At 33.9% G+C, this 23,917-nt stretch overlaps 1 protein-coding gene across 1 annotated transcript in view; it reads left to right on the forward strand.

The window, feature by feature from the left end:
- Positions 1 to 23,917, forward strand: part of PCLO (piccolo presynaptic cytomatrix protein) — a 316,952-nt gene that overhangs the window by 289,159 nt on the left and 3,876 nt on the right. The window contains exons 14-17 of the mRNA XM_088833888.1: positions 6,026 to 6,076; positions 10,030 to 10,154; positions 12,832 to 12,858; positions 22,619 to 22,712. Coding sequence (XP_088690014.1) covers positions 6,026 to 6,076; positions 10,030 to 10,154; positions 12,832 to 12,858; positions 22,619 to 22,712 — 297 coding nt within the window. The remainder of the gene's footprint in view (positions 1 to 6,025; positions 6,077 to 10,029; positions 10,155 to 12,831; positions 12,859 to 22,618; positions 22,713 to 23,917) is intronic.

Consider the following 23,917-nt stretch of genomic DNA (forward strand, 5'->3'; position numbering starts at 1 on the left):
AAAAAAGACCACAAAATGAGGATAATTTAGGACAAGAAGCAAAGAAAGCTAGTAATACAGTATTGCTATTTTGAAATGTATCCCTAATTCCATACTAATAAATTTTCTCTTGGTGCAGTTCTTCAGTTAGAATAAATGTTTCTAACAGTATTATTGTAGAGTTACTGGGGAATTAAAAGAAAACATAAATTAATTGTAACTTAATAGGATCAGGTGATAATATAGACAATTTTTAATTTTCCCCCATAGATTGGATTATTAATAGAGAAACTCTCTTCATGATTAATAAATACATTTAAAAGGATTTTTTGTTTTTTTGTTTAAACATAAAGGTTTTTCTTTATGAGGTGAAATATATATAGGCAGGACAGGCTATGGTTGGATAAGTTGACTGGACTTCAGAAAATAAAGCTTTTCACAGTTTCATGAGGAATAAGTTCAAAGATAAACTCAAATTCAAAATAAATTTTAACACAACTATATTTTACCACATGCAATTATGTATTAATTTTGAAGAATTACATCATGGAGATGCCCTGTCTCCAAAGTTACAGGCTGATAGCATTTCAGATTTCTCAGTGTCTCCGCACAGATGACCTAAAGACATGACAAATTCTGCTAACAAAGTTTTCATACCAAACACAATAAATTCTATAAGTCTGTTATCCAGATATTTTTTTTATTTCAGCATTTGACATCACCATCCTCCCAGAAAATTAAGTCGAAATATAAAAGCACCATCTCATCTTTTCTTTTGACTCATTGAATCCTAGTGCTGTGAATTCTAGTTTTTTGATGTCTCTAATAATTTTCCATCTTTTCTGAACTTGCCAATTTCGTTTAGTAAAGCATGATTCTTTTTTACCGGCAGTATTGCACTTACTACTAGTCATTCCACTCACCAGCCTCCCTTCCTCGTAATCTACCCTCCAACTATGGATCTGTGACACAGTGATAGGCTTAGGTCCCTATCCTGTTTAAAATTCATCCCTGCTACCTGGAATGTCAGCTTCCCTGCCTCTACCTGGGGAAGGGGGATGTTCCTTGGAAGATTATCACAGTAAACTTAATGTTGTCAGATCTCTACAATAGCCTCTCTACTTTCCAAAGACATTTTTAGATGCCACCTTCGGTAACATGAGTCATAATTTGTATGCACAATACAAAGATGGATAAAATCCATCCCTGTATACTATATAGACCAGTGGTTCTTAAAGTCTGCTCAGTTCAGTAGCACCAGCATCAGGCAGGAACTTATTAAAAATGCAAATTCTTGATCCTACCCTTATGCCTTCTGAATCAGAAGCTCCAGGGATAAGACCAAGCAACCTGAGTTTTAATAAGTTCTCCAAGTGAGCGTGATACCCCTTGAAGTGTAAGAAGTGCTAATCTAAGTATAGATGAAGGATGATATATAAACAAATTCAGTAAAGCTATAATGTTGGTGGTCATTTAAAACTGCAGAGGGCGCTGGGACGGTGGGATTAGGAAAGCTGGCATTTAGCTAATGAACCAGTTTGGTAAAGGGGAAAAAGGAACCAACATTGAAGAGAATGTACCACCAAAAAAAAAAAAAAAGAGAAACAGAACATTGTATGCTTAAGTCATGGTATAGAAAAGATATAGGGATAATAAATAGAGGAGAAGCCTAGATAATTGTAAATTGAAAGACATTATATGCCATGCCTTGCTTTTACTCTGCAATCTGCAGAAAATGAAGAGCCAAAGATAAACAAAAATAACAGAAACTCTTCCTCTACTAAGCCTTTCCATATTCTAATCCTTCCTTAAAGTTAGTTATCCTTCTCTCTTCCTTCCCTCCCTCCATAGTGCCAGATGCTTTATGTATCTATTAAAACAATTTGTATCTTGATTATGGTTACCTGTTTGCTTATTTTATCCTCCTAAATGGGCTGCACACTCATTAAGAACTAAAAGCCATTTCTTATTTTCTTCATAGCTCCCTAAGCACATAGTAGAGTAGCTTCCATAGACCATAACAAAATTAATTAAAATTAAATTAAAACATCAGTGGCACCTGTGAGTCTTTATAATATTATGGGAGTAAAAAATATCGGTTTTTTGTTAAGTGAACTTTTTTGGTAATGGTTGCAAGATGAACCCAGGTATTATAGGACAAACATCAAGGAAATGACACCGACACATTTTGTAATATGTGATAATTCTTTTCTATGCCAAGAATGTGACCTGTGTAGTTTTACAGAGGTTTGCTGAAACAGCTATAGAGCTTCCCTGTCCATGACAGTGGCTACTAGCCACCTGTGGCAATTGAACACTTCAAATGTGCTAGTCTTAATTGAGATATGCTGTATATGTGAATTATACAACAGATTTTAAAGACTTAGTATAAAAAAACATGTAAAATAGCTCATTACATTTTTTTATATTGATTTCATGATGAAATGATAGTATTTTTAATAAATTGCATCAAATAAAATATGTCAGTAGAAATTAATTGCACAAGTCTTTCCTGATGGTCCAGTGGCTAAAACTTCATGCTCCCAATGCAGGGGGCCCAGGTTTGACCCCTGGTCAGGGAACTAGATCCCACAACTAAAGATCCAACATACCCAACTAAAACATCCACATGCTACCGATGCGGTGCAGCTAAGACCTGGTGCAGCCAAATAAAATATATTTTTAAAAATTAATTTTACCATTTATTGTTACATTTTTAAAGTGACTACTAGAGTATTTGAAATAAGCTATGTGGCTCACATTATAGTCTACTTGACAGTGATTGTATATAGATTGCTTTTTAATTCTTATTAGTAGTAATAACAATAATCAAATCTGATTATTAGTGAGATTCTATATATACTTACAGAAATATATAGTGAATAGATGTTAACACTTTTGAAGAAAGGGACTATTACCTATTCATCTTTTGGAGGGTTTATCATCAACATTTAACTGGTACTGAGTTTCTTAAAATAAATAAACTTAATGATATTTATAGTATGCATAAAAGTCAATACTTATTTTTATTTGTTCTACAAATCCTACAGTGTTAAAATATTGACATTCAGAGATTAGAGAAATATTGAGCAATGGTCTGAAGCTTACATGTTTCTGAGTCAGGTAATATGTTCAAATAGAGCATATTTTCTTCAGTTAATTTAGAAAATTATAATTTTAACATACTTTTGTTTTTATTGGAGAAGGAAATGGCAACCCACTCCAGTGTTCTTGCCTGGAGAATCCCAGGGACGGCAGAGCCTGGTCGGCGGAGCCTGGTTGGCTGCCGTCTATGGGGTCGCACAGAGTTGGACACGACTGAAGTGACTTAGCCGTAGCAGTTTGTTTTTATTAGTTATGAGGCTAACTATATATTAAATTATAAAGCATTAATATTATGGAGTAAATTAAAACAAAAATATTTAAACCATAGCATAATTATACATTAATTATGTATATTTAGAACACCATCTATTAAATGTTTTGAGTGATTATTCATAAGTAATTATTAATCTATTAATAATGTTCCAGTTTAAGCGATTGCTTCTGAGTAAATATAAGTAAAATGTGAATCTAAATTATTTAGACATAGGTTTAAATTATGCTATATATATACATATGACCATTTTAAATTATTTTATTAATTCAGTATGAATTTTTGCCTCCAAAATTTTTATTTTACTGCCTCAAGCTGTTTTATTTCTGAAATCTAATCAGATTTTCTTCATATTATCTTTAAAATCTGAATAATTTCTCCCAAGTCATAGTATAAATAAATGTCAAATAAAATGCTTACTAGTTTTAAGTGTTCTAATGAAATAGGTCCGTGCTCTCCCAGACTTTTCTATCACAGCACACAACAGCTCAACAATTTTTTTATACTACTCTATACAAAAAGAAAAACCTAAAGCAATTAACATTTATTATGTAGTTGCTGCTGCTGCTGCTGCTGCTGCTAAGTCACTTCAGTCGTGTCCGACTCTGTGTGACCCCATAGACAGAAGCCCACCAGGGTCCCCCGTCCCTGGGATTCTCCAGGCAAGAACACTGGAGTGGGTTGCCATTTCCTTCTCCATATTATGTAGTTAGGTCCCAACAATTTAACTAGTATTTATGTCCTAACATCTTAGTAACCATTGGAAAAATAATATATAAAATGAAATAAAATAATGTATCCATTTCATAGTTATATACTAAAATTATTTATCAGTGGGATATGTGTGCCTGAAGGGACTGCACAGCTATTCAGATGGTGGAATTGGTTTGGACACTGACACTCTCATTTCCTCTTCCACACTGATCACACTAATTTTCTTGCAGTACATTTTTTTTTTACCACCACAGTCATTGAAAAGCAGCTTCACAAAGGTATGACATCACTGAAAAGAAATACTTGTCTCTTAAACCATAGCTACCTGGAGCTGGTGTGCCCACTGTACACAGATATTATTGTATACTTGTGTGCCTTTATGAGTTCATTGCCACACCCCAGAACATTTAAAATTTGTCCATAAGTATATTCTCTCCACTGAACCTAGTTATGTTTGCATGATCATATTTCAAATGAGTTACAACCATCAAAATAAAATCAAAACAAAATACATTATCAATCATTACTTGGGGTTTTTTTAATCTTATTTTTTACTTTTTATCTCTAGTTATCCCTCAACCTTGCTCACTGAGATTCATGGATATCTAGTCTTAGGAAACTTCCCATCTTTAATTGAGATAGAGTTTCAGGAACTTGTGTAGTCCTTCTTTTTCTCAACTCCTTTGCTTTCCTTAAAAGTTAAACAGTAAAAGAATTAAATAAACATAATTATTCAATAACTAGCAGTTTATCTTTTGCAGCCAGAGTGTAGTTTCAGTGTTACTAAATGGCTATTCATGTAAATGAGCTTTACTAATAAGGGATATATGGCTTAGAAAATTTAAACCCTTCTTCATAACTTTACCAATGATTACACATTATTTTTAATATTGCACAAAACAAGACTTGAAAGATAGCTGTCTTCTTTGACTGCTCTCATTTCTAGCATAAATTAATTTTAAAAAGTAACAGGAATACACCTGAGTATTATGAATTTTCCTTTTCCAGTTAATTATTAATGTAAGGCCAATATGATGTGTATACAGGAATACAGGGCCTTTTTGTCGGGTAGTAAGCTTGCCTCCATTTTAGTAAATGTCTCCCTACAGAGAAGGCAATGGCACCCCACTCTAGTACTCTTGCCTGGAAAATCCCATGGATGGAGGAGCCTGGTGGGCTGCAGTCCGTGGGGTCGCTAAGGGTCGGACACGACTGAGCGACTTCACTTTCCCTACAGTGATGCCATATTGCCTGAAATTCTGTTATAGATCTAGAATCAGGGACATCATTCCTTTCTTTGTACAAATTTGTACATTCTACTGAAATTTAACAGATCAGTAATCAGTCATTTAATCAGCAGAATGAATCACTTTATCAGATCACATTCTGAATGGTTTTTAAGGCTTTACTGACATAAGAAAATTATTAAGGAAATGTGAACTTAGATTGAATGTTATGGACTTTTAATTAAAGGGATATGAAATGCTAAAAAATGGTTACCTGGGTGTCCCACTCCAGAAGAGAATAGGACTGGACTGAGAACCCAGGAAAGGAATATAAGGTGGACTTTTATAACTTTTGGCTTCCTAAGCAGTCAAGTAAAAACAATATCTTTTTCATTTTCTTATAGACATTTAAAATCCATTAATACTTAAATTGAATACTTTCAACCAAAAGTGTTCCATTTCTTAAGTAATTGAACATATATTACTTTAGGTATAAAATTATAGCTTCAAAACAGGCTTCACACAATGAAAAAGAGATTTATGTATCTATAAAATTAAACATGTATTGAGAAGTGTAAGTAGACACCATAACCTGAAGCAACCAAATGGACAAAATGTGCTTTCCAGGCAGTGTGCTCTGACCAAACAGAACTTAACTCAGAGGGAAGTTTAAATGGTAAATCCCGTGAAGGGTTTATCTATTAATCTAATATATGTCTTAACATTGCAGCCTACTGATGCAGCAAAGGTTGTCTCTCATCCAATTACGGGGGAAATCCAGGTATGAATGCTTTTAAAAGATCATTATTATACCATCTTTTGTGGCTCTTTTCCCCATTGGTCTACTGAGATTGTAAGCACTATTAGAACCTTTCCTGTTTTATGACATATATAGGTATAAGTATTTTAATACAATGTATGTTTTATTAAATATAATTATACCTCTGGAATTCTGTACTTTGAAATCTACCTAATACCTTAACAGTATCAATGTAGTAAGTCTCATTTACTTTATAGTTGTTGAATGTGTTTCAAACATGACAGATTCTCCTGGAAATTTGAAGGTTTCTTATTGAGGGTACTCTTGCCTGGAAAATCCCATGGACGGAGGGGTCTGGTAGGCTGCACTCCATGGGATCAAGTTGGACACGACTGAGCGACTTCACTTTAACACTTCAATTTCCTGCATTGGAGAAGGAAATGGCAACCCACTCCAGTGTTCTTGCCTGGAGAATCCCAGGGACAGGGGATCCTGGTGGGCTGCCGTCTATGGGATCACACAGAGTCGGACACGACTGAAGCAAATTAGCAGCAGCAGCAGCATTGAGAGTTTCATGAGTCTATTAGTGTCCTCTTTTCTTCCTCTGGTCAACAATTGCTAAATAATTGCTGAACAGTTCTTCTAGAGCAGTGTTTTTCATGCTGGAGGTCATAACCTATCTGTAATTTATCAAATTAATTGAAAGGATTTTACCAGGAAGATAGAAAAAAATAGTTTAAATCATGTTTTTTTTTTTAGTTCTGTGTGCATGTTTCTGTGTTTATATATTGCATCATAAATGGGCAGATTCAGAAAAGCTAGAAAAATTATACTTCAGATGATACCAAAAAGTAATTTATGGTAGGTAAGAAATGTCATGTGAAAAGAATTAACAAAATAGAAAATAATAGCTATTTGAAGATAGTACATTTTCGATAAGGGAAAAGAACAGTGAGTCTTAGTTGCATCTACAGTACATTTTCACAAAGGGTAACAGAGATTTGAAGTAATTTGAGGATAAGCATAGAAAAAGAAGTGTTTTCCTGGAAGAAGAAATGGTACAAGGAATGATTCTGCTGCCAGGGGGTAATGAAAGAAGCAGATCTGCTCTGCTACAGGAAAATGTTCCTGTAGAGATAAGTTAAGACTGAACTAAAAGAACCTTGAACAGAAGCCGAAGGATGTTAGCCACAACACAATAGAGTGATCAGGAAATATTTTATAGTGAGGGGGAGGTTAACTGAAACAAATATGTCATAGAAATTCATACAGCCACAGCCTCTAGGAAGTGTTACAAAGAGGACACAAAGACAAAGAAATAAATTGTCATCTGGGCATACCCTGATTGAAGCAGAGTGGACAGTGAGAGTGGAAATGAAGAAAAAGCACAGAACATGGGCTCCTTAATAAGAAGGACCCAGCAGGATGGAACTGAAATCACCAATGTGTTCTCGACCTTGCTGTCTCACAGCTATTTCTCACTTCTAGAAAGCCAAAAGTGATCTCTTTTCATTTCACATGCAGCAGAGAAAATGCTAGACATTCTTATTCATAATATCTCTTTCTTTGTCTCATTTTTTTAACTTTTTGCTCATGTGCTATGTTTCTTTCTGGCTTGTTATAATTTGTTTTTTACTGAAAGGTTTATTTTCTAAAACGTTTTTATTTTGAGTTGGGGTATAGCTGATTAACAAACAATATTGTGATAGTTTCAGGTGAGCAGCAAAGGCACTCAGCCATATATATGTACACGTACATACATTTTTATCCATTCTCCCACTAACTCCCCTCCCATCCAGGCTGCCACATGACATTGAGCAGAGTTCCATGTGCTGTACAGTATGTCCTTGTTGGTTATCCATTTTAAATATAGCAGTGTGTACTTGTCCATCACAAATCCCCTAACTATCCCTTCTCCTTCATCCTTCCTCCCTGGCCCCCAACAACAACAGTTCATTGTCTGTGAGTCTATTTCTGTTTTGTAAAGTAAATTTATTTGTTTTATTTTCTTTTCACTTGGTAATATTTAATTTTATAGTAGGAATTTGCTCTAATGTTTTCAACTCCCGGTATATTTGCTTTGCTTTCCTTTAAAAGCTTTTTCCTTTTTTGGCGGGGTGGGGGGGTGGCAAGGGGAGATACTTTCTTATGACAGTTATTTCATTTTTTTTATATTTTATCTTCTGTCTTTTTAGCAAAGCCTTATTCCAGATGAAACCTTGTGTAAACACCCAAACAGTGAATTGCCAGAATGGAAAAAGTCTGATTAAGGGTTACTGGGGGCATCTCATTTTCTTGCACATGTAACATCTGAGCAATTCTAAGTGTTCTCTAAGGCACCAGATTTACAGAGTACACTTTGGAAAGCACTCTCTTAGGGTATCCTGCAAATTTCTATTTCAATAAGAAATGATTTTGCTGCCTCACCAATTAAAAGTAGACTTTTAGGCTAGCAGAGAAAGGAAAAAATGGGGGAAATTTTCTCCTTAAAGATTTGGAAGCTGTTCTAAACCTCAGTGAAATTAATTGCAGAATAATTCCTGTATTTTAGTACTCCATTAAATCACAGTTACTGCAGTCCTCGACTTCTTATTTCTCCTCTTCCTTCATGGCTCTTTGTTTAATGTTTCATATTGCTTTCATGGTGGTCAGTGAGACTCTGGAGCTTTCTGTACTGAGAAAAGTGAACAAAGATTCCTTTTCTGCCACAAAACATAATCAGATCAAAATTATGCTGAAATCAGTAAATTGTTTTAATGTTAAATTTTAAGTGAAGGCTGACTCATCTAAGTTATTCCATTTTCAAAATAAATATAGCATATTTGTTTTTTCATGATTATAAAAAGTTCGTTCATTTTTTATTTATGGTTTTTCGTTTTCACAGTATAGATTTCTTCCTTTCTGTTAGGGCTCCCTTGGTGCCTCAGGCAGTAAAGGATCTGCCTGCAATGCAGGAGACCAGGGTTCAAGCCCCGGGTCGGCTAGACCCTTTGGAGAAGGGAATGGCTACCCTCTCCAGTATTCTTTCCTGGGAAAATCCGTGGACAGAGGAGCCTGGTGGACTACAGTCCATAGGGTCTGCACAATCCATGGGGTCACAAAGAGTAGGATACGACTGTGCAACTAACCCTTTCACTTTCCTTCCTGTTATTTGATAAATTGAAACAACATCAAACAGAATTGTCCTATTCTAAATGATGCCAAAGGAATTTTTCATTTTTGAAGGAGAAAAAATGGTTAATTCAATTATTTTGAATCATGCTGGCTTCTTAAAATTTAGTTTGAATGGTAAGTCTTTTACTATTCAATGACAGCTTTACAACAGCCGTTAGACGTCTTTGAGACAATGCCTCTTCTTTTCTCTTCAGTTTCTGAGATTAAAGAACAGTTGTATTTTATTATCTTAACCTCACTCTGTTAAGGAAGGAGGCACAAAAAGAAAAGCTACAGGTTTATCAGCTAGTGTACTATAGAAAGAGATCAAATTGCACGTTCTTAAATATCCTGACAATTCAGCACTAACGTATTTGTGTTTAAATAATGATTCTACCCACTGTTAACTATTTGATGAAATGCAAAAGAGATTTTCTTATAAATTTATCAGTTAATTTATTTTCAAAATTCTGGCAGTTGTATTTATGAACATTAACATTTCTGATTTTGCTAACTGTGGAAATTTTGTTTAAAAATGTAACTAGCATTCACTGTGTTGTTTTCCTCCTAAACGAATTTTAGACAGGCCAGAACTTTCACAGTGGAAAGAATGAACAGCACATTTACTAGTAATTAATGTGTGCCTGGGAGCTCCCAATTAAATTAGACATTAACTGGTCTGTTCAGTTTCAAATAAAATGAAAGTGACAGTTAATGCTTTTTATGAGAGTTTTTTTTAAATACTGGCAAAATATTGAATGATAGTGTATGCTTTTTAAAAAACAAAATAATGTTCATGGAATATTTGCTGTTCCTTTAAGCTTCAAATCAACTATGATCTTGGAAATCTCATAATACATATTCTGCAAGCAAGAAACCTAGTCCCTCGAGACAACAATGGTTATTCAGACCCCTTTGTTAAAGTGTACCTTCTTCCAGGGCGAGGGTAAGTAAAGAAGTGATGTCTTCAAAGTATCATAAGTATTGGCGTATGATTTTTTAAAAAAAAGTAGCAATAATGTCATCTGATCTCTAAAAAGCTTAATATCTTTTTCTTAGTTTTATCTATAATACATATCATACTTATTTATTTCCAATTAGTAAGAAAGGTGGAATTAAAAATTTATAATTAAGCCTTGGGTTTTTGGAGATTCATGATCATAACAAAAGCTTCTTGGATAAGAATGTATTAGTATTTCAGTTCTAGGAACTTCTTGTGCTATGACCAATCAGGTAGACTATGAAATCATTTCAGGAATTGTATGTGGCAAATTTAAAGAATTAGTTTACCTTTCAAAATGTATTTGTGAAACCAATGTTCAAGGACTCATCAGTTACTCTTTTATTTTATAGGACATGTGTATTATTCAATACATTAAATGCTCATTAAATGACTTGATGCATCATTATTTACATGCATATTTTCAAATCACTGTTCTAAAATTAAAAAATAAGAATAATATTTGAAATGTCAACTTTGGTAGATAAATGAAAAAGATCTCTTTAAATCTCTGTGTAATATTTAGACTTTATATAAAGCAAGTACTCTTTAGAGATGTTTAATTTTCACATAATAAATGCAAATTGCTATAGTCTTATATATAAATCATAATTCAGGGATGGCTTCAAACCAGTAATTTGGACCCAACAGATCATTACCTTTTATGAAGAAATTATACTAGCCAAATTAGTATGATGGAACCATAAGTAATCAACAATTGGAGGTATAATTTAAAAAATTAGGTGACGGTTATTGAAGACTCTGGTTTCATTTTTGCTGTTTCATTTAATTTGAAGAGCAACATTTTAATATAACTTTTTACTAGGAAAATTTCAGTCTTTGGAAGTATAAGTAGAAAGAATAGTTTAATGATCCATCATGCATGCACCCACTACTCAGTTCAACAGTTACCACTTTCTAGCCAATCATGTTTCATTTTTATCCTTGTACACTCCCTCCATGCAGGTTATTTTGAAATAGATCTCAACTATTGTAACTTTTTTATGCAAATAGTATATATTTGTAAAAAAAAAAAAGTTTAAAAGTAATTATACCACACATGGCCATAATAATTTTTAATTTTTAAATCTATTTCCCCCAATTGCCTCCTAATATTTTCCTAGTCAGTTTGATGACCTAGTTGATATATATAAAATATTCTGCCCATCAACAGCAGAATATGTGTGTATATATATATATATAAATACTTTTCAAGTCCACAAAGAACATTAACCAACATAAACTATGTTGTGGGCCATAAAACAAAGCTCAACAAATTTATAAACACTAAAATCATACAAAGTATGTTCTATAACTATAGTTGGTTTGTTTGAACAGGATCTAAATTAGAGTTATACACTGCATTTGAATGCTGCTTACCAGTTGTCACAACTGTCAAATCATCAATTCTTAGAGATTCACTTTCCTTGTTGATATTGAAAGAGCCATGGTGGAGAGAGCCATAATTTTCAGTTGCTCAGGAAAATCAGATTAGATAATACTCAGAAAATAATTTGAAAATTGCCAAGTGATATATCTAATTCAGTATACAGCCTTTAATTTCATCCTACCCAACAATTTCCTTTACAAACAGAATTGCTGGTATTGTTACTCTAGTTTTAATTCATAGACATTTCCACGTAGACTATAGAACAAGAAAGGGGAGTTTCTATGTTAGTTTATATCTTTATGTAGTAGTATAACTGCAATGTTTCTACTTTTTTGAAATATAGTTGAGTTACAATGTTGCATTCGTTTCTAATATACAGCAAACCGATTCAATTCAGGATACTGAATATAGTTCTGTGCTATACAGTAGAATTTGCTGTTTATCTGTTTTATATGTAGCAGTCTATAACTGCTAATCTCAAACTCCTAATTTATCCCTCCTCCTCGAGTACTTTATTTTTTTAGCATGAATATAAGAACAAATTGATAACTGCATTCTGCCTTTCATTTGGGTCATTTGACCGTTAGTGTTATTTAATGACAGTATAAGAGGAAATCACTGCCAAAGATATATCTCTAATCAGCATTTGCTAATGGGTGAAAATAAACACTCTCTTTCAATTTTCTATCTTCTTTAATACCCTAGAGTGTCACTTTTTATACTGTAAGAGAGTGGTTATCTTTTGTTACAGGATATGTTTTAATCCTATTACAATCATGTTGCAAACTTGAATAACCAGAAAGATCAGACAGATGGCATGAATATGGCAGTCCATTCCGGAGTGGGTAACAGAAAGAAGGGTGGGAACTATAGTGAAATGAAGAGTGAGGTTCCCACCTAAAGCTATCACCATGCAATTTGTCAAACAAAAAATGCCTTCTAGATAGGATTTGACCAAAAAGCACACTAGTATGCCATTCCTATTCAATTCCTAGCCCTTTCTTTAAATTACTACTAATTACTATAGTGACCTAGACCTTGGAATGTATTACACTTGTGAAGCATTATTTTCACCTTAGTTCAAAGATTATTTTCTACCTCATGTTGTTTGTGTATTATGGTGCAGCTCCTTTAGATTTTATTCTCACATTTTCTTCTGTTCCTAATTTTTTTCTTCCCGTCTTTCCTACTTTCCTGCTGTATCCTTCATTCTCGATCTTGGAATCAATGCAGTCAAGTCATGGTTGTCCAGAATGCAAGGTAGAGTTGGTTCTCTTTCAGTGTCACACTTTGCTGAAATGTTAGAGTTCCTTTTTTTTTTTTGCCTTTCGTGTACATTTACCTGTGGTACAACTTGGGCTATAATTTTTATTTTTCTGCATGTTGGTATCAATTGAATTAGGCTAGTAGCAGACTGTTCTGATCACAGCGTTACTAAATATGTTTAGTAGATAGGTGCAGTAGAGGATAGAAAATAGAAAATAGTAAAAACATAGAAAAGTATGATAAAGAAATAGCACTCTGAAATTAGATATAACTGAAGTTTTTATTTATAATTTGTCTGCTAAAATTCATTTAGCTTCTCATGCAGTAATCATGGCTTAGGCCCTTCTGAGTCTTCTATGACAAATTAAAAAAATATAGAGTCATTTTTTCAGAAGAAATTAATTGGCCTTCTGGATGACCAGTACTACATATATATCCCATCTTAAACATAAGAGTTGTCTCATCTTTTACCCTCACTTAGACCTAATGTTGAAACAGTTCCATGCCTTTAGAACTTATGTACCACAAAATTATTGCTGTGCAATATAGGATGCCATAATCTGCCTGTTCCAGCACGAGAACAACCTCCTTTGTCTACTTTCTGCTGCTGCTTCTGCTGCTGCTGCTGCTGTGTCACTTCAGTCTTGTCCGACTCTGTGCGACCCAACTTTCTGCTAGAGGATGTTAAATCAATATATTGTCAGTTTAGAATTTTTCTTAATATATAGCCAAAAGCACTTTTTGCACACCTCATTGCATGTAAATTGAATGTGTTATTTAGTTGGGGAGGTGAATCTTGTACCATCTGTAGCAGCACAGTGATGGGAATTTTAATCCCACCCAGAATATTAATGGTACAGGATTTTTGTCTTTGATAATAAAATTCAACATCTTTACTAAACCTGACAAACTGTTGAGCAAAACAGGCAGTTTCTGATTTGTAAGAGCTTAAATATTTAAATATTTCAAAGAACAGTATTAGCCACTAAAATCTTACTGGTGCCCAGAAACTGTTTCCTTGCAGCCACCTAATTATGGCTACCAGAAAATTTGAAACTGAGAAAGGTCACATGTTATGACTGGCTTTCTCTTCTCAGGCATCATCCAGACCTCTCATACTGATAGGCAAAATGAGTTTTGTTTCACAGGGATCATGTCACTTCAGGACAGACATTATCAGTCCCTTTATTCAGAAGCTTTCTCTTTTTTATCAGGAGAAACCAGGGGGAAATTGTCAGAATGGCAGTGCTTGTCTATATTTAATTTAGAAGAGAACATGTTTTTTTGTAAATGTAAATAACAGTCAAAATAATCTAAGATGTGCTGGATTACAGTATAGAAGATCTAGAAGTCGCTTAGTCATATCTTTCATATTGAAGTTATTTTCATCATGTCTTCTAGAACTGTCAGGGTGAAAAGGAATTATACTGATAAAGTATTGACATTGTAAGTTAGACTGAAGAGGCCAATGAGTAAAGTCCTTAAGAGCCTGAGTTTGAATTTCAGCCCTACCACTTAGAAGTTGTGACGTTTCTCTAAAACTATTTCCTCTTCTATCTAGGAATCTTAATAGCCCCCTCCCAGGATTTTTGTGAAACACATGAAGAATGTACCAAAAATGATAAGCATAGTGTCAGGCACATAATAAGCTCTCAATAAATGGCAGTTGCTATTATTTATAGAAATGTATAATATATTTCATGTTGCCAGTGGTCACTTAACTCTGCAACAGAAAAGAGATATAGAATGCTTTGGCTACTGAATTATACTAAATTATTTAACACCACTATATAGAAAATCAAGCAACTTTCTTCAGTAGTAAGGATAATACATCCTTAATGCTTTAAAAAAAATTTAATGTCCTCTTAACTAAAAGAATTTCACTGGTCCGGTTTTCTTGTCTCCTTTCATTTCCTCTTCCCAACCTTTGATCAAGATGTTCATAAGCTCTGATAGCCCAGATATCAGCCAAGATGAGGTGAAAGAAAGACAACAGCCTAAAGAGCCCATTAACTCAATACTTGTCCCTATATAATTAAGAAATGAAAATGAGCATATCTGAAGGATTTCATTCTGCTTTTTTTTTTTTCATTACACTGCTAGACGAAGTGCGGAATTTTTTTTCCCCACTAATGAGATTTTTCTATAATTGAAGCTTATTTTCACTATTCTGGTACCTGGAAGCCCAGTTCCTGGCTGGACTTTCTCTAAACATCCTTGTTAGCATCTCAAACTATTTCCTCTGGAACGAATGTAAAACAGGTATACATGTTGTATATATTTACAGTTTGAAGGCCAAAACTTATTTTTTTTTCAGTAGATTTTAAAGAAAAAAAGAAGTACAAGCTTGTTTTAAGGATCCATTCAGTAAACATTTATTTAGCAGAAACTACTCCAAACTCTTTGCTGGGGTTGGAATTGAGAACACAGCCATAGTCTCAGACCTCAGGGAGCACAATGAAGTGACAAGCCATATATGCATCCTTTCACACAGAGAAACAGAGCTTATAAAATGGGATATGCTCTGTGCTTCTTTCTAAATTAAAGGCAATATCCTCAGAGGAATAATTTTGAAGAAAACTTGGTTGGTAAAGAATCCTCCTGCAATGCAGGAGACCCTTTGTGGCTCAGCTGGTAAAGAATCTGCCTGCAATGTTGGAGACCTGGGTTTGATCCCTGGGTTGAGAAGATCCCCTGGAGAAGGGAAAGGGTACCCACTCCAGTATTCTGGCCTGGAGAATTTCATGAACTGTATAGTCCATGGGGTAAAGAGTCGGACATGACTGAGTGACTTTCACTTCACTATATGTGTGTGGGTGTATTTATGTATGTATATGTATATATATTTTGGAGAAGGAAATGGCAACCCACTCCAGTATTCTTGCCTGGAGAATCCCATGGACAGAGGATCCTGGCGGGCTACAGTCCATGGGGTCGCAAGAGTAGGACACGACTTAGCGACTAAACCACCACCACCACCATGTATATATTTATGTATGTATATGTATATAAATGACTCATTATGTATTTTTCAATAAAGAAATATATATGTATTTTTCCAATCAAGAGAAAGCAAATAAATGAAGACCTTCAATATGTTATATAATTCTATGAGGGTTAAATATAAATAAGCCATTATATTCCATTCTTCTTTCTCAAATTTTTAATTAAAGAGAAACTCAGAGAACTGTTTTATTCTGCTGGTTTAGGAGAAAATAATTGAATTTTAAGTATCTTTCCTATAAGCATTAAAACCATATCTACTATGAAAAAGTTATCATAACAGTAAAAAAATCAAAGAAAAAAGAAATTAGTCAAAACGTCAAGGAAACAAAGGTTTAGCTTTTTTGATAAGCACCATGTCCCATCTTGATTAATTGGCTTTTTATTTTCACTTATTGAAAAAAAGGTCTCTGATTATTAGATATGACTTACTTATCCTAAAATAATATTATTTCAGCCTTCCCATGAGAGACCATAGTGTGTTTTTTAGACAAGATAGGAAAGAAAAATGAGCTCCACTTTTTTGTCCACCTGGATTTCTGCTCACATTCAAGAATTCTGCTTAGCTGGCCACCTTCAACTTGTAAATCCACAGATTTTGATATGGTGCTGAGAAATGTGGAGTTTCTAATTGTGTAAAGTCAGAACATAGTCCACTGGCATCTTGCCCAATATAGTCAGTACATGGTAGCCATAAGACAAGGATAAATGAAGGCAAAGCTGTGTGTGGCCTTTGTGGCCTTCTCTGCACGTCGGGAAATTCAAGTGTGAAAAGATTGCAAAGGATTTCATTTGCATTTACACAAGTCAACCTGGGCTGGTAGAGGCAAGATCGGGAGTAAGGTGTGTTTACATCCATTAACCCTAAAGGCAAAGGATACAAACTGGAGAGTCGAACTTATATTACCTAGTAAATTAAGCATCTAAATTTTTCCCAACTAATTAGGGTTATATCTGATTCTATCTGGACAGAAGTTAATATTTATACTAATTATCCTAGGTTCTACAACACTGTCTTGCAACATACCGTTCAGTATTTCCCTAAGTAACTCTAAAACTATCCTGATTTTCAGTATGTGTGTGTATATATATATATATATATATATATATATATATATATATATACACATGCTGTAAAAAATTTATGTTGTATATGTATAAATATATATTTAATTTGAGGTGTATAATTTTAGATTTTAAAATGAGACAAACTAAACACTTCAGCTAATGAAAAAATAAGAAAATTGATAGATTAGTCACATGTTATGATGGGCCTAATTAACTATGTTCATATAGCCCATGTTCAAGAGCAAGAAATCAGTTTCCTTGTGTTTGAAACCTTGTCCTATGAATTAATAACTGCAGCCTTACTTGCTTGCCTTAATTCCTCTGAGCTTCAGTTCTTATCAACTATAAAATAAGAGAATAAATAATACCTGACTTACAGAGTAGCTTTGAGGATTAAATAATTTAACACATGAAAAGCATTTAGACTCTGCCTGTGAAAAAGCCTTTCATTAATGTTAGCTGTTATTAATGTTCTGACTTTACAAAGTGTTTCTCAAGACATAATAGTGTGTCATTACAATTAAAAGTTTTGCAGTTGTACATTTTTATAGAGCATAGTTCCTGACACCAAGTTGGCATTCAATAATTTTGCTAGATATAGGTGAAAGAATGACTAAAATATGCATGTGAAATGTTATCACAATTGTTAATAAATATTTATAAATAAAGGGAAAATGGTGATTAATATATCTTTTGAAGATATTTCAATAGTTTTGGCTGTTTAAATATATATTGGTATATCTAGAATTTTAGTAAAAATACATGAGTTTGCATTTGACATTAATTTCCATCTTCAACCTTATTTTAAAATTATATGCTTTCAGTTTTTCAGGATTTGAAAATAATAACATTTTTACCAATTTTCACTGTATTATGAATATTATCCCTAATATGTTTTTTCCCATGATCTCACTTTGATAATTAAGTCCAAAACAGAAACTTTAAAACTCATACTACAATGTGCTTTTTTAAAATTCTAATAGAGAAATAGCAATGAATTCTAAAGTAGCAACCAAAGTTGACTATTAACTTAAAAGTGGTCATATTCATTCTTCTTATATCATCCTTAATTTAAAAAGCAAAATCATAAAATATAAAAGGATGGAATTTGCTAATTTTTTATTTTTGTTATAAAATATTTTAAACTTACTGAATATTATAGAAAATATTGTCACAAGTACTTATGTTCTTGATATCCAATTTTATCAAATCTTAATATTTTGCTATATTGGCTTCAGTTTTTTTTAATAGAAAGTATATTAAGCTACCCCTGAAGCCCTCTGAAACCATTCTCCTGTTTAACTCAGATAACCACTAAATAGAGTGTAACATCTATAAATCCCACACTGTCTTATGATATTAACATGTTTGTCATACATACATACAAGTAGATATAAATAATTTACAGTATTATTTCATGTGATTTCAATTTATATCTTGATAACCTATCTAGGTTTTCTTCTGAAAAATATTTGCCAAATTTTTTTTAATATTTATCCATCTTGATATATAAGGTGTTTTCATTCAGTTTAACTACTTCTTAAATTTCATTGAATGAATATATATAATGCCTGTATTTCTTATCTTATTCACATACTATTAGAAACAATATTGCAATGAATGTTCTTGAACAATTCTTTAGGTATATGTGGGAGAATTCTCTAGAGTAAAATTGGAATAAGTCAAAGTGGAACTTTCTGAGTACTTGGGTATATAAACTTCACTAGGCATCACCGACTCGATGGACATGAGTTTGAGTGAACTCCGGGAGTTGGTGATGGACAGGGAGGCCTGGCATGCTGTGATTCATGGGGTCGCAAAGAGTCGGACATGACTGAGCGACTGAACTGAACTGAGACAGATTTATCTAAAACATATACATAAAAATATATACTTTCTGTCCACAGTCTATGAAAGTTCTTGTGTCTTTGAATCATTACCTATTCATTTCCCCAGAATTCTTTGCACTTTATGCTGAATGACAAAATTGTCACATCATGTTCTTATTTTTGTAATTCAAATAGGTTGGTTAAAAATGAGAACAGTGCTGCTTCATTTCTTAAATTCAATTCAGTTCACAGTGGCTGAAATGTGAAGTCTTCAGAGACATAATCTAGTTGGTTCTCAATCTTGACAACACATTAGATTTACTCATATCATTTTAAAAATTCTGATGCTCAAGCCTCACCCCAAGACTATTAAATACAGGATGCTCGGGGCTGGTGCATTGGGATGAACCAGAGGGATGGGATGGTGAGGGAGGTGGGAGGGGGGTTCAAGATGGGGAACACATGTACACCCAGGGCAGATTCACGTCAATGTATGGCAAAACCAATACAATAATGTAAAGTAATTAGCCTCCAATTAAAATAAATTTAAAAAAAAAAGACTCTTGTAAGGGATAAAGGGAAGGGAGATGTGGATGCATACTGTTTGCACCACCCCCCCACAATTGGAACACAGATCCCAGAGTGATTCTAACAGTCAATCAGTGTTGGAGATTATTGCCCTTGTATATGCAATAAGAAAGAGAATAAAGCCAGAGGGAGAAAAAAGATATTTGACTATAGTTCAGTTCAGTCGCTCAGTCATGTCCGACTCTTTGCAGCCTCATGAACTGCAGCATGCCAGGTCTCCCTGTCTATCACAAATTCCTGGAGTTCACCCAAACCCATGTCCATCCAGTTGGTGATGCCTTCCAACCATCTCATCCTCTGTCGTCCCCTTCTCCTCCTGCCCTCAATCTTTCCCAGCATCAGGGTCTGTTCAAATGAGTCAGCTCTTCGCATCAGGTGGCCAAAGTATTGGAGCTTCAGCTTCAACATCAGTCCTTCCAATGAACACCCAGGATTGATCTCCTTTAGGATGGACTGATTGGATCTCCTTGCAGTCCAAGGGACTCTCAAGAGTCTTCTCCAACACCACAGTTCGAAAGCATCAATTCTTCATCACACATCTTTCTTTATAGTCCAACTCTCACATCCATACATGACCACTGGAAAAACCATAGCCTTGACCAGACGGACCTTTGTTGACAAAGTAATGTCTCTGCTTTTTAATATGTTATCTAGGTTGGTCGTAACTTTCCTTCCAAGGAGTAAGCGTCTTTTAATTTCATGGCTGCAATCACCATCTGCAGTGATTTTGGAGCCCAGAAAAATAAAGTCAGCCACTGTTTCCCCATCTATTTGCCATGAAATGATGGGACTGGATGCCATGATCTTAGTATTCTGAATGTTGAGCTTTGGCTATAGACATATCTCTAAAAGTGAGTGGTGAAATGGAGCTTGACTCTCAATATTTTTATCTAGAATGAATAAACTAGTGTCTGGGGGACAATAGTAGGTATTCCAGAATTTAGCAAGGCTTGAGGCCATTAATCTAACAAGATTTAGTCTGTTGGCCATAGTTGATAATAGAACTGCAGATCTAGGGTGAAGATCCACTACTTTCAGGGAAAGGCAATTTATGAATTCCAGGCACAGGAAAGGATCCCAGACAAGTATTAGGTTGGTACAAAAGTAATTGCAGTTTTTGCATTGTTGAAATTTGCCATCTGATATTGGAATACATTCTAAATAAATGTGGTTGTTATACATCATTTTAATGCACATTTCTCGCATAATGTTTTTTGCTAATGACTTACTACTTGCTGTCTATATTCATTTTAAACCATGGAAATGATGTTAGACAAAAAGCAAATTCAAGCAGTTTTCTTATTTGAGTTCAAAATGGGTCATAAAGTAGCAAAGACAACTCACAAAATCAACAATGCATTTGGCCCAGGAACTGCTAGTGAACATATGGTACAGTGGTGGTAAAGAAGTTTTGCAAGGAGACGAGAGCCTTGAAGATGAGCGTAGTGGCCAGCCATCAATCGACCTATTGAGAGCATTATCAAAGCTGATCTTCTTACTACTACACAGGAAGTTGCCAAAGAACTCGGGTTCAACCATTCTATGGTCATTTAGTATTTGAAGCAAATTGGAAAGATGAAAAAGCTTGATAAGTGGGTCCCTCATGAGCTGGCCAGAAATCAAAATATCACCATTTTGAAGTGTCATCTTCTCTTATGCTCATTTCAGGAGCACATATATTAGAAATGTCATCTTCTCTTATTCCACACAATGAACCATTTCTTGATTGGATTGTGATGTGCAACAAAAAATGGATTGTATATGACAATTGTCAATGACCAGCTTAGTGACTGAACCAAGAAGAAGCTCCAAAACACTTCCCAAAGCCAAATTTGCACCAAACAAAGGTCATGGTCACTGTTTGGTGGTCTGCTGATGATCGACTGCCCCTTTCTGAACCCCAGTGAAACCATTACATCTGAGAAGTATGCTCAGCAAATCTATGAGATGCACCAAAAGCTGCAATGTCTGCAGCCAACACTGGTCAACAGAAAGGGCCCAATTCTCTGCAACAATGCCCAACATCATGTTGCACAACCAACATTTCAAAAACTGAACAAATTGAGCTACAAAGTTTTGCCTCATACTCTATATTCACCTGACCTCTCACCAACTGACTACCACTTCTCAAGCATCTTGACAAGTTTTTGCAGGGGAAATGCTTCCACAACCAGCAAGAGGCAGAAAATATTTTCCAAGAATTCATTAAATCCCGAAGCATAGATTTTTATGCTACAGGAATAAACAAACTTCTCAGTGGCAAAAGTGTCTTGATTGTAATGGTTCCTATTTTGATTAATAAAGATGTGTTTGAGCCTACTGATAATTATTTAGAATTCATAGTCCAAAGCCATAATTGCATTTGCAACCTATTAGGGTTTGTTTTCCAGGCAAAAAATTAGGGAAAAACCAGTGAATGTTAGAGAAAGGTTTTGTCTGTATGGGTGCCACTGGCTTATAGCAAATAGCAGTGATTCCAACTCCATTGATTGATGCTCAGTATAGATGTTTTGTCAAACTTTTTAAAAATCCTCATGCTTAAACATGTAAAATATAAGCTTCTAACTGTTGATCAGAGGGCATGGAAGAGTCAAGGACAAACTCAAATGGCCCAAGTTATAATGAATAAAGAAAAGTTTTGATTTGGTTTATCATTTATAACAAGGTATTGACAGAAACCAAGAAATTATATTTAATTAGGATTGTTTCATAACTATATTACTGTTTTACTAAAAGTGTCAGAATATACTATAAGATAGCAAATGTTCATGAGATCTCAGCTATAGTAACAGCCATTTTTTCATCCTTTCCTCAGTCTATACAGTTATTATAGTTTTCTATGGAAAAAAATTGAAAAACCATTTAGCTTTGCTGACATGATTAATTGCAAAACTATTGGAAAGTTAAATACCAAATTATTATTTATGGGATAAAAATATATTGACATTACTGTATAGTTCATGTAATATCTCACACATTCAGGAGAGATTAACATTTCTAAAATTATATTGCAGTTAGAACACCAAAAAGCTTTTCTTTAAAATAAAATTACCTTAGGGAAAATAAAACTAAAGTATTCCAAGATGTTTTTAAATTGTTATTGTGCATTCAACTTAAGATACAGTTTAAGACCTCAGTATGATGAGATGATTACATAGTGATTCAAAACAAAGTACCTTTAAAACTCTGCATGCCCTTCAGGTTGACTATGAAGTCTTCAGTCAAGGTGAATAATCAAGATAACTTTTTCTTTTCTTCTAATTCAGTGCTGAGTACAAGAGAAGGACTAAATACGTTCAGAAAAGTCTTAATCCCGAGTGGAATCAAACAGTGATTTATAAAAGTATCTCCATGGAACAGGTATGCAGCTATTATTTTCTATATGACAGATTAAGGCTGATATAAAAACAGTGATGATAAAATTATTGAAAGATTGTGATTTATATCAATTTTGCTATATAAACAAACAAAAAAATAGGTAAAGTACATATAAGAAATGTAGCCATAAAAGGAACTGGGTGCAGTTCAAAGACACGATGAAAGAAAATGTGCACATTTTGGCAAAACAGCTAAAGAATAAACACAGAAAATAAGATTGGTAGAAAATTTTCCATTGATTATTTCAAAATGAAATATTTAAGTAGACTGGGCTCTTTATATTTTGAGTGAAAATATTTCCAGCTAGGCATATAATGACATTTATAAACACTATAGAGATACAAAAGAATTGGATACACTGAAATGAATTGTCCCATCAGGCAACATTTTGGGGATCGTCTTTTATCTAAATTGAGACTTAATAAGGATCTAGCAGTGTGGAACTGAATTGTACAGAAGACAGCATGAAGAAAACTAATGTAAAGGGTTATCACCAGAAATAGAATGACTCTAGGCAAAACTGCATCAATATGTTTGTGAAAATCATCATAACAGTGCATGATTTACAGAAAATAACTGATGGTTTATAAGGATGCATTAATACAAATAAAATAGAAAGACGTCCATGGAAACAATTTAAAAATGGGTTGTCTTTCAAAGTGAGATTTCTAATTTATCCTTTGGAAGATTTCTAATTTGACTGTGAAATTGAAGCCGGATATAAATTATAATCTGGATTCTTGAGTTGAAAATAAGTTAAATTCACCTGCAAAAATAAGATAATGCTACAATGTGTTTTGGCAATTTACTGAGACAAAAAGCTAAAATCCAAATACTTTATCTAAATAACCTAGACATTTTTATGACCTATAAATTTCATGTGTTAAAGAGTATATATAGATTCTGCTTTGTACTTTTAATAATGGGAGGGAGTAGAATAACAGGAAATAAGTAAAAATCACCCTTTTGTTTGCAAAACAGTGAGGTACCTTATGATCAAACACTCGGTTGGACCGCAAAATGATTGACAGTTTACATAATATTTAATGTAAGTATACAGTTTTAGATAAAATTAAAACTATTTTTACATAAATGGACAGAGTATAAGGAATAAAAGTAAAAGGCTCTGTTATATGAGTATAATGAAAATTTATGATGAGAATAGGTTAATAACATTTTGATTTGAA

This window comes from Moschus berezovskii, chromosome 3, assembly GCF_049115385.1.
Source record: "Moschus berezovskii isolate FMDL1 chromosome 3, NW_MosBer_1.0, whole genome shotgun sequence".
Classification (NCBI taxonomy): Eukaryota; Metazoa; Chordata; class Mammalia; order Artiodactyla; family Moschidae; genus Moschus; species Moschus berezovskii.